This window comes from Solea solea, chromosome 16, assembly GCF_958295425.1.
Source record: "Solea solea chromosome 16, fSolSol10.1, whole genome shotgun sequence".
Classification (NCBI taxonomy): Eukaryota; Metazoa; Chordata; class Actinopteri; order Pleuronectiformes; family Soleidae; genus Solea; species Solea solea.
In genome coordinates, this window is record NC_081149.1 from 1,589,736 (window position 1) to 1,602,500 (window position 12,765).

General features: G+C 43.5%; 1 protein-coding gene across 4 annotated transcripts in view; it reads left to right on the forward strand.

The window, feature by feature from the left end:
• abcc1 (ATP-binding cassette, sub-family C (CFTR/MRP), member 1) overlaps positions 1-12,765 on the forward strand; it is a 30,405-nt gene that overhangs the window by 997 nt on the left and 16,643 nt on the right. For all 4 annotated transcript variants that reach the window (XM_058654469.1, XM_058654470.1, XM_058654471.1 and 1 more), the window contains exons 2-10: positions 1,382-1,558; positions 2,438-2,566; positions 2,843-2,980; positions 7,112-7,234; positions 7,606-7,667; positions 8,248-8,379; positions 9,306-9,533; positions 10,873-11,050; positions 11,233-11,394. In XM_058654469.1, the coding sequence (XP_058510452.1) occupies positions 1,382-1,558; positions 2,438-2,566; positions 2,843-2,980; positions 7,112-7,234; positions 7,606-7,667; positions 8,248-8,379; positions 9,306-9,533; positions 10,873-11,050; positions 11,233-11,394 (1,329 nt within the window). The remainder of the gene's footprint in view (positions 1-1,381; positions 1,559-2,437; positions 2,567-2,842; positions 2,981-7,111; positions 7,235-7,605; positions 7,668-8,247; positions 8,380-9,305; positions 9,534-10,872; positions 11,051-11,232; positions 11,395-12,765) is intronic.

A 12,765-nucleotide genomic window follows, 5' to 3' on the forward strand; every position in this document is an offset into this window, starting at 1 on the left:
TTATATAAGGAGATAAGGTCAGAGAGGCCAGAATGAGATGGTTTGGTCATGTACAGAGGATACAGAGGGATAGTGAGTATGTTGGTAGAAGGATGCTGGGGTTGGAACTGCCAGGCAGGAGGTCCAGAGGAAGACCAAAGAGAAGGTTTATGGATGTAGTGAAAGAGGACATGAAGTTAGTTGGTGTGAGAGACGGGGATACAGAGAACAGGGTGAGATGGAGGAGGAGATACATTAGAAATGTATACGTGTGCAGGTTTTAATCAGGTGATCACAGGGAGGTGTGGCTCAGGTCTGCATGGATGCTGATTACAGCCTTCTCTGTCCCACTGACTAATGTAGGTGTGTTTTTATGAGCTCAAGTGATTTGGATTCAGTTTATTTCATTTTATGTGTACATTTATAATATGCATTATTTTAAGGCACTTTCCATGCTAAGGACATATCTGTTATAGAGCAGCTGATCTCCTGCACCATGCTTAGCTTCAGCAGCTCTCCATGTGTTTGTCATGGCTGAGGGTTTCAAACCACTGCTGTAGAGACATCGGATCAGTCAGAGCTCAAGCCTTTTGATACAGGGATCGTCAGCGGCCTTTGTGTTCAGCTGCCATACATAATGTTGCAATACTGCATTTCTAAACTCTAATCATCATCATTAGCATTACCTTATTATTATTATTATTATTATTATTATTATTATTATTATTATTACTAGTATGAACCATTATTATGTCTGAAGTAAAGACTGGAGAATCAAATGGTCTGTCTTGAGTTGTGTTCTTTGCAAACAAGGACAAATGTTAGCAGTATGTTGGAAGGAAGTCTTTCTAAGGGTTTGTTGTCTCATGTGTCCTTGAAGGAAGAGCCGATCAGGTAGAGACAGTGAGACGTGTGCAGGCAAGATTAAGTGTGAAAGTCATGCAAATGTTCATTTCTACTAAAAAACCAAAATCCTTCTTTCTTAGTGACGAGTCTGTGGCAGGGACGTATGAGTGAATATGACGAATAGTGACATTTATGATCCTCCGAATAATATTGATACATTCTAAGTACATGTATATGAGGCTAATAATGAGTATTCCTTTCACAGCCTGGTAATGTTCCTCGTAGGTGTCCACGTGACCGTTATTATTTACTTTTCTCTACGTTAATAGCAAGATTTGGAAAGATTCACAAATCAGAAGATACATTCTTCACCTTTAAGAGAGATTGTGTCATATGTGTGAGGGATTTACATTATTCTTTTCTCCACAAAGATAGTCATTAGTTTTCATTCAAATGAAATAGTTTTATTTTGATATTGAACTTAAAACCCAAGCCTACACCTGCATGCAGTCACCTGTGTTGCTCAGTAAACTGTGTCTTTTCCTGGCCTCTACAGGATTGGAACCACACCTGGTACACTGCAAACCCAGACCTCACCCAGTGTTTTCAGAACACTGTCCTTGTGTGGCTGCCATGCCTCTACCTCTGGATATGTGCCCCCATCTACCTCATCTACCTCCGTAGCAATGACCGTGGTTACATATGTATGAGTGTCCTCAACAAAGCTAAGACTGTAAGTGGTTTCAACATGTTTTATTGAATGATGCTCTCTCTTCTGTCTCATCTCTGATTGACTGAGGTCACAATCACATGTCACGCCTCTATTCATGCAGCTCCACTGGCATCAAATTCAAATCACTGATGTTGGCCTCCAAAGTGCTGCATGGGTCTGCTCCCACGACTTTAATGCTCTACTAAAGGCTTATGTTACCCCTCGAATACTCTGTTCATCAAAGCATTGTCATTTACAACCTGCAAGAAATGTGTTTAAGGAGCAGAACAAGGGGAGGCCCGAGGCCCGGGGCCAGGGGCCAGGGGCCCGAGGCCCGACCCGACTCATATGCATATTTTTTCCTGACCCGTTGAGAACTCTACCTGAGCTGGGAATCAGGAAATCTATGCCTGCTTAAGTCAATAATATCCTCTGACAATGTTCACTGGTCTGACACAAACTAAACTGTGCACTTTTCACAGTTGATCCACTGCTGTTTCAGCACTAAGTTCAAATGTCTCATTTTTGCTCTGAGTAAATATTTGTTTTTAGAGCTGAACAATTAATTGAAATGTGATAAAAATGGCAATAGGAGATGGAATATGTGTTGTATAATCTATATACATTTACCTCAGTAACACCAACACAAAGCGCTGCTCTTGTGTCTACATGAGATCCAACAGCTCAGTGAGTGTTTTCCATCAGGACGTGGAGCAAGGAAAAGGACACAGTGAGAGAAATGGGAACTCCCAGTGTGGATTGTTACTTTCTAATTTTGCACAGTGGAAAATACTCACACTGACATTAATACATTAATCGTAATGTAGTGTCTTTTAAAGTCTTTTAAAGTCTTTTAAAGTTTATCAGTAGAATGACAGCAGGGCTGTTTTCTCTTCACAGGCGGTCGGTTTCCTGTTGTGGATGATTTGCTGGTCAGATGTTTTCTATTCTTTCTGGGAAAGAAGTTATGGTAGCAGTGTTCCAGCACTCGTCTACATAGTCAGTCCAACCTTACTGGGCCTCACCATGGTACGTTGTCTTTTGAATTTAGTCATAGATATTTAATAACATTTGTTATTATAATAATAATAATAATAATAATAATAATAATAATAGATGTGTTTATTTTCATTTCTATTCAAACTGCATGTGCTCATGTTAAAGTCAGTGGAATCATTCAACAGTGTCGTGACTTAATGACTAGATAAAGAAAGCAGTATGTCTTTTCAGAGGTGTTCCTTTAATCAATATGTGTATGTTTTGTATAAGTATGCTGGTATCAATGGTTTTAAATGTGTGCTGCAGTTGCTGACCACACTGGTAATCCAGTATGAACGTATGAAAGGGGTTCAGTCTTCTGGAGTGCTGCTGATCTTCTGGCTGTTGGCACTGCTCTGTGCCACAGTCACCTTCAGGTCCAAAATCCTCCAGGTCCTCAACAAGGTCAGGACTCAACTCAATATGGTTTAATATCACTCATGTTAAATCCTCCACATCTTCCCCCGCCGACTAAAACACATCACACTTGTACACCACACTTGTACACCACACTTGTACACCACACTTGTACATCACACTTGTATATCACACTTGTACACCACACTTGTACACCACACTTGTACACCACACTTGTACACCACACTTGTACATCACACTTGTATATCACACTTGTACACCACACTTGTACACCACACTTGTACATCACACTTGTACATCATACTTGTACATCACACTTGTACATCATACTTGTACATCACACTTGTACACCACACTTGTACATCACACTTGTACACCACACTTGTACACCACATTTGTACACCACACTTGTACACCGCACTTGTACACCACACTTGTACACCGCACTCGTACACCACACTTGTACACCACACTTGTACACCACACTTGTACATCACACTTGTACACCACACTCGTACACCACACTTGTACACCACACTTGTACATCACACTTGTACATAATACTTGTACACCACACTTGTACACCACACTTGTACACCACACTTGTACATCACACTTGTACACCGCACTTGTACACCACACTTGTACACCACACTTGTACATCGTACTTGTACACCACACTTGTACACCACACTTGTACACCACACTTGTACACCGCACTTGTACATCGCACTTGTACACCGCACTCGTACACCACACTCGTACACCACACTTGTACATCATACTTGTACACCACACTTGTACACCACACTCGTACACCACACTTGTACACCACACTTGTACACCACACTTGTACACCACACTCGTACACCACACTCGTACACCACACTTGTACATCACACTTGTACACCGCACTTGTACACCACACTTGTACACCACACTTGTACATCGTACTTGTACACCACACTTGTACACCACACTTGTACACCACACTTGTACACCACACTTGTACACCACACTTGTACACCACACTTGTACACCACACTTGTACACCACACTTGTACACCACACTTGTACACCACACTTGTACATCGTACTTGTACACCACACTTGTACACCACACTTGTACACCACACTTGTACATCACACTTGTACACCACACTTGTACATCACACTTGTACACCACACTTGTACATCACACTTGTACATCGCACTCGTACACCGCACTCGTACACCGCACTTGTACACCACACTTGTACATCACACTTGTACACCACACTTGTACACCACACTTGTACACCACACTTGTACACCACACTTGTACATCGTACTTGTACATCGTACTTGTACACCACACTTGTACACCACACTTGTACAGCACACTTGTACATCGTACTTGTACACCACACTTGTACACCACACTTGTACATCGTACTTGTGCACCACACTCGTACACCACACTTGTACATCGTACTTGTACACCACACTTGTACATCACACTTGTAAATCGTACTTGTACACCACACTCGTACACCACACTCGTACACCGCACTTGTACACCACACTTGTACATCACACTTGTACACCACACTTGTACACCACACTTGTACACCACACTTGTACACCACACTTGTACATCGTACTTGTACATCGTACTTGTACACCACACTTGTACACCACACTTGTACAGCACACTTGTACATCGTACTTGTACACCACACTTGTACACCACACTTGTACACCACACTTGTACACCACACTTGTACATCACACTTGTACACCACACTTGTACATCACACTTGTACACCACACTTGTACATCACACTCGTACATCGCACTCGTACACCGCACTCGTACACCGCACTTGTACACCACACTTGTACACCGCACTCGTACATCGCACTTGTACACCACACTTGTACATCACACTTGTACACCACACTTGTACACCACACTTGTACATCGTACTTGTGCACCACACTCGTACACCACACTTGTACATCGTACTTGTACACCACACTTGTACATCACACTTGTAAATCGTACTTGTACACCACACTCGTACACCACACTTGTACATCGTACTTGTACACCACACTTGTACACCACACTTGTACATCGTACTTGTACACCACACTTGTACATCGTACTTGTACATCACACTTGTACACCACACTTGTACATCACACTTGTACACCACACTTGTACACCACACTTGTACATCGTACTTGTACACCACACTTGTACACCACACTTGTACATCGTACTTGTACACCACACTTGTACATCGTACTTGTACATCACACTTGTACACCACACTTGTACACCACACTTGTACATCGTACTTGTACACCACACTTGTACATCACACTTGTAAATCGTACTTGTACACCACACTCGTACACCACACTTGTACATCGTACTTGTACATCACACTTGTACACCACACTTGTACACCACACTTGTACATCGTACTTGTACACCACACTTGTACACCACACTTGTACATCGTACTTGTACACCACACTTGTACATCGTACTTGTACATCACACTTGTACACCACACTTGTACACCACACTTGTACATCGTACTTGTACATCACACTTGTACACCACACTTGTACACCACACTTGTACATCGTACTTGTACACCACACTTGTACATCACACTTGTAAATCGTACTTGTACACCACACTCGTACACCACACTTGTACATCGTACTTGTACACCACACTTGTACACCACACTTGTACATCGTACTTGTACACCACACTTGTACATCATACTTGTACATCACACTTGTACACCACACTTGTACACCACACTTGTACATCGTACTTGTACACCACACTTGTACACCACACTTGTACATCGTACTTGTACACCACACTTGTACATCGTACTTGTACATCACACTTGTACACCACACTTGTACACCACACTTGTACATCGTACTTGTACACCACACTTGTACATCGTACTTGTACATCACACTTGTACACCACACTTGTACACCACACTTGTACATCGTACTTGTACACCACACTTGTACACCACACTTGTACATCGTACTTGTACACCACACTTGTACATCGTACTTGTACATCACACTTGTACACCACACTTGTACACCACACTTGTACATCGTACTTGTACATCACACTTGTACACCACACTTGTACACCACACTTGTACATCGTACTTGTACACCACACTTGTACATCACACTTGTAAATCGTACTTGTACACCACACTCGTACACCACACTTGTACATCGTACTTGTACACCACACTTGTACACCACACTTGTACATCGTACTTGTACACCACACTTGTACATCGTACTTGTACATCACACTTGTACACCACACTTGTACACCACACTTGTACATCGTACTTGTACACCACACTTGTACACCACACTTGTACATCGTACTTGTACACCACACTTGTACATCGTACTTGTACATCACACTTGTACACCACACTTGTACACCACACTTGTACATCGTACTTGTACATCACACTTGTACACCACACTTGTACACCACACTTGTACATCGTACTTGTACATCACACTTGTACACCACACTTGTACACCACACTTGTACATCGTACTTGTACACCACACTTGTACACCACACTTGTACACCACACTTGTACACCACACTTGTACATCGTACTTGTACACCACCCTTGTACATCGCACTCATGACTAGCACTTTATAGTTACTTCTCTATAGTTTCTCTTGTTTGTACCCAAATGTTGAAATGCACTTATTGTAATTGACTTTGGATAAAAGCGTCTGCTAAATGACGATGATGTAAATGATGTAATGTAATCTGTGGATAATGTGAAAGTACTTTGTCACGAGCAGCTTAAATGTCCAGTTTGCACACAATAACAATGTTTGCCCAGATCACTCACATTAGCTCGTATCACTCATTACTACATTATATATCATATATCATCATACTACTATATGTTTACACTGTATAGTAGTATTTGTTTCTTGGTATCTGGGGAAACAGATTGTTGCAGTATTGGACATTTAAACAGGAGTTAGATTTGAGAATAAACATCATTCTAGCAGAAGCATGTCAGTGTATGTCAGTTCTTTGTGTTAAATGCGTTGTGTCTTTTTGTACGTCCACAGTCACCTGTGTGTCTGTGGACGTACACGACCTTTTACAGCTATTACGCTCTGTTGCTGGTCGCTCTGATCCTGTCCTGCTTCACTGACCAACCGCCGCTCTTCCTCCAGGCTGTCAAAGACACGGTGAGACCACTGCACTCTGTCCATCTGAATGTTGACAACCACAACTTAGCAATGTGAGGGAAGTTATGCAAACTTACAAGATTAAAATCGTAAATTTACAAGAATAAAGTCAGGTCAGAATATTACGACTTTATTCTCGTAAATTTACGTCTTAAATCTCGTAAATTTACGATTTTATTCTCGTAAATTTACGACTTTCATCTCGTAAATTAAGACTTTATTCTCAAAGTCTGTGAATTTGTTTTCTCTCACGTACAAAATAACCCCTAATGCAGTTGAAATGTTCAAACAACACCGAGATAAATGTTTCCGTGTAGATCGTGAACTTGAGGTTTCTCTGCACTCATGTCTAATGTAATGCTTGTCTTCAGAATCCCTGCCCTGAGGCTGGAGCTTCTTTCCTCTCCAGAATCACCTTTTGGTGGATCACCAGGTGAGCGGTCTGTCAGTGGTAGATTTAGGTAGGAGGATTACCTCATAGTCAGCGGGTTGAGGGTTAAGATCAGGGAGAGAAACAACCGGGCTGCACTGTTGTTGTCACTTCTATCTGTTGCATACACTCACACACTGTTCTGGTCTACCTGCTCAAGTGGGGACCAGAGTCCACGTTGGTCAGTGTGGTAGTTTGAGCTCTTTCTCTTTCTCTTCTTCTTCTTCACTTCATTTATCGAGCTTCTCTGTGGGAAGTCATATTTTCGAGCCTCTAGCAAACCAGAGGCTGCTGCAGTTAACGATGGAGGGTTTTTAAATCATCAGAGCATTTGAGCGATCAAACTATGGCTCCTGTGCATCATGGAGCCATAGTTTTAATCACGCCTGAATAAAATCCTGAACAGAACACTGAAGAGAAACTTTTTTTTGGTCACATGTTCTCAGTCACTACTCTGACTCTGTCTATAATGTGTGAGGAGGAGAAACTGAGTGTCTTACCTCTCTGTAGCTTCAAAGTCTTTTGCTAATCCCATGTGTTGTATCTTCCCCCTCCTCCTCCTCCTCCTCCTCGTCATCATCAGTATGATTGTGACGGGTTACAGGCGCCCTCTGGAGGAGAAGGACCTGTGGTCTCTGAATATGGACGACTGCTCACATCGAGTCGTTCCCCAGCTGGTGCATCGCTGGAACTCTGAGTGCCAGAAGGTCAAAAGGTAAAGAAACAAAAGAACATTATTTTAGGGTCATAGTTCATCAAAACCACACCAACCGGGAGCTAAATGATTGGTGTGGTTTTAATGTTCACAGAAAGAGGAATCTTTACATTTAATCGTGTTTGTTTATTTATTTTACAGGTGTTTATTTGTAGGCCGTGTTTGGGCCAGTAACTGCACCCTCTGCAACATTGACCTACTTCACAAGAACATAACCTGTATATTATGGCACTTTACCACTATACACTTCCACCACGGCTTGACTCGCCTTGGTTTGGTGTCATTTTTCATTACTATAATACGTCCTCGACGTGGGCGGAGTCATCGGACCGTTAAACTGCCATAATGTCATTTTAGATGCGACACACACACACACACACACACACTCACTCACTCACTCACTCACTCACTCACTCACTCACTCACTCACTCACTCACTCACTCACTCACTCACTCACTCACACACACACACTCACACTACTGACTTTTAAAGCAGTTGTTTTCGGTGTCAGTGAATCGTTAGAGTCAGTAAATGAAAGAGATTAGTTGCGGGTTGTGATGTGGCTCAGTGCAGGTGCTACATACACGGACTCCTCTGTTAAATGTTGAGATTTTAGAAATGTCCGTTCACTTCCATTCCTGTGTCAGACGTCGCGCTCTCTGACGTCACATTTAAACTCAGCTCGCTTGGTAGAGTCGAGCTGTGCCGAGCCAAATTGTGCTGGAACTGTGTTTGAGAGTCACATGTATTTTGAAGGCGGGATTAAAAGCATTGCATCCACAGTGCACGTGTGGTTTCCTGCTGTATCACAGTCAGCTGCAGCGTGCAACATGCAAGCCTACTGCACATGAGGGAGACTCGCCTCTCTCCTCTCCTCTCCATTGATTTGGTTGTTAATGCGATATTTGACTTTTGTCTCTCCCAGGACGGAGCAGAGAACGCTGTACTCCCCGCGGCCGCTCCCACGCACTGACAGCAAAGAGAGTCGACCTCTGGAGGAGTCTGAAATCTTGATTTTAAACCCAGAGAAGAAAACAAAGGAGTCGTCCCTGTTCCGCGCTCTGTGTCTGACCTTCGGGCCCTACTTTCTCATCTCATGTCTTTATAAGATTATCCAGGACATCCTCATGTTTGTGGGGCCGGAAATCCTCAGGTGAGAAACCAGTCAAAATAAAACAAAGGCATTCTGGCTCTGTTAAGAGTGAAGGGCTCTTATTTTGAAGGTCAAAACTCTTATTATGTTATCAGTTATGACAGAACATTCACAAATGTCAAACAGGCTTACAAGGGTTTATAGTTTATGAAAACTTACTGTAAGTCAGGGATACAGTCGCATCATTGCAGCAGCTCAGTTTGTGTACAAACATACTCCTCCACCCTTAGTTTGATCCTCGCTGTGGAGGCGGAATCCTGCTAGCTGAAGCACAGAGTCCGGTATTGCTCCACAAAACTCTACACAGTGTGCAGAGTCCTCGCTGTCGTAGGCACACAAGCTGTCTGTCTGTCTGTCTGTCTGTCTGTCTGTCTGTCTGTCTGTCTGTCTGTCTGTCTGTCTGTCTGTCTGTCTGTCTGTCTGTCTGTCTGTCTGTCCGTCCGTCCGTCTGTCTGTCAGCTCACTGCAGCGACTAAAGTGACGCCATCTTTGGTCAAAGTGTTAATCGGTCTTGTTTTACATTAAGTAAATAAACAGAATAAATGTAAAACAAATCCTTCTAAACTTACTGCAGCATGGTCGTCATTCTGCACACGGGAAAAAGGAGGGTTCAAAGGTGTTGAGGGCTGGCTTAGGGGGTGTGGTCAGGAGTGGCCGTCTGATGATGCAGGAAGTAGATAGAAACATTCTATCACCGAGTGTGTTTGTTTTTTTAGGTGTGTGCACGTGTGTCTGTGTCTGTGTCTGTGTCTGTGTGTGTGCGCGTGTGTGTGTGTGTGCACGTGTGTGTGTGCATGTGTGTCTGTGTGTGCATGTGTGTGCACGTGTGTGTGTGCACGTGTCTGTGTGTGTGTGTCTGTGCGTGTGTGTGTGTCTGAGTGTGCACGTGTGTGTGTGCGCGCCAAAATCATTATGCATTTTAGACACACAATCATAAGCTGTTCATTGTAGTTTTATTAACATAAAAATGTGTTAATATTATTTTGGATAGGGCTGAAACACATGATTATTAATCAATTACTAAATTAACAACTATTTTGATAATCGATTAATTGGTTTGAAGATATTTTCAGGATTAAAACATGAATAAAGATAATAATAAATAAAGAGAATACATTTCTGATTAAGTTTCTTAAATGTGAATATTTTCTTCATGGTTTTGCTCTGGAGAACAAAGAAATCATACAAGTGAATCATTTTGGTTTGAGAACATCATCATTTCCACGTTTGACGAACACAGATCAACAGTTTTTAAGGTTTTCTGAGATTTTATGAACCAAACGATTCATGGAGAAAATAATGGACAGATTAATCACAGGACTCTCTTTATTCCACGCAGGCTGCTGATCCACTTTGTTAACGACTCCAGCGCCCCCTCCTGGCAAGGCTACTTCTACACGGCTCTGCTGTTCATATGCACCTGTGTGCAGTCGCTCATCCTTCAGAAGTACTTCCACGTGTGCTTCGTCTCCGGCATGCGTCTGCGCTCTGCCGTCATCGGAGCCGTCTACAGGAAGGTACAGATGCGTGCTTCACCTGCTTCTGCACTTGTTTGATAAATAAATGAACAATGAAGTAGATAATGAGTCTCACGACTCACTGACTCTGACACCTCTGAGACTCTGAGACTCTGAGTCTAAAGTTGTGACTGCTCCACTGTCACGTTTGCAGACACTGTCCCGTTGACTTGCTCTTTCAGGCTCTGGTTATCAGCAGCGCTGCGAGGCGCAGCTCCACAGTGGGAGAGATCGTCAACCTGATGTCTGTGGACGCTCAGCGCTTCATGGACCTCATCACTTACATCAACATGATATGGTCTGCTCCCCTGCAGGTGGTGCTGGCCCTCTACTTTCTGTGGCAGGTAGGATCACACGGCAGCGACGCATCACTGAAGCCTCTTCTGGTGCTTTGTCCTCACACAGTTCTACTCTACATGTTTCCATGAAGGAAAGGACCTGGTGCTTTGTTGTGTGATGTCCACAGACCGCTGGCCACTCATTGGCAGAGAGTGTTGTCACTGCAAGAGTCAGTGCAATCATTGCTGAAGTGTAGATGAGTTAAAAGCCTGCTGTGCTCTGGTCATGCAGGACCGTGTGTGTGTGTGTGTGTGTGTTTGGTGCAGCTGTGCTATGATGACCCCGCCCACAAGTGCATCGAGAATCCATTCCAAATCGATACAAATGCATGACATTCACACGACCTGCGTAACAAATGTATCGATTCAAAAGACGGAACGAGTAGACGCGTTAACTCAGAGTGATGAGATTACACATGCAGTACAGTAGGTGGTGCTATGCACCGAGTCACCGCTGAGTAGTTCACCTGTTCCACGTGAGACGTCACTGTAGGCTGCGTCGGACAGAAGATGATCTTGGATCCAGAAGATGCTCCGAGCTCTTAAATCTGCTGTGGCATCATTTTTGGATCAGAGCAGAATAAAACAGCACGTTAACATTGAATGAGACTGATGGTGTAATACGGTCGACTGCTGAGGACGTCACGAACTTATCAAACCTCTGAAGACGTGATGAACTGATGAACCCAACAGTATCTCTGATTGTGCACGTGATCGAGTCGAGCATGTCACCTGACGAGGAAGATCGTGAGGAAGATCAGTGTCAGGATGTGTTCACCTGCACGGCCAGGTAATTATTTTACTCACAGATTCTAACATTTGATTGTTCAATATAACAAATATGAAGAGTTATTGTCTTATGAGCACATGCATGATTCTTTTATTGAATGTTTATTTTTGCCTAGTGTTGTTTAATACTAAATATTCTTGTCATGCTGTTTACAGACCTACTCCTTTGTGAAAGACTCCAACGATGTGCTAACAGACACTGGTGCCGCGCCGCTGCCTGCTGACCACACACGCACGCGCACACACACACACGCACGCACGCACGCACGCACGCGCACACACACACGCACGCACGCGCACACACACACACACACACACACACGCACGCGCACACACACACACGCACGCGCACACACACACACACACACACACACACACACATACACACACACACACACACACACACACACACACACACACACATGCATTAGAAGATCATCGAGAAGGGACGTTGACAGAATGTGGGCCGTGAGCTCAGATCAGTGACGTCATGTGTCGAGTCAGAAAGTGAAATGTGTCTTCCTCACAAACTGTAGTTTCATGTGGAGTAAAGGCAGACGCTCACCAGCACCAGCACCAGCACCAGCA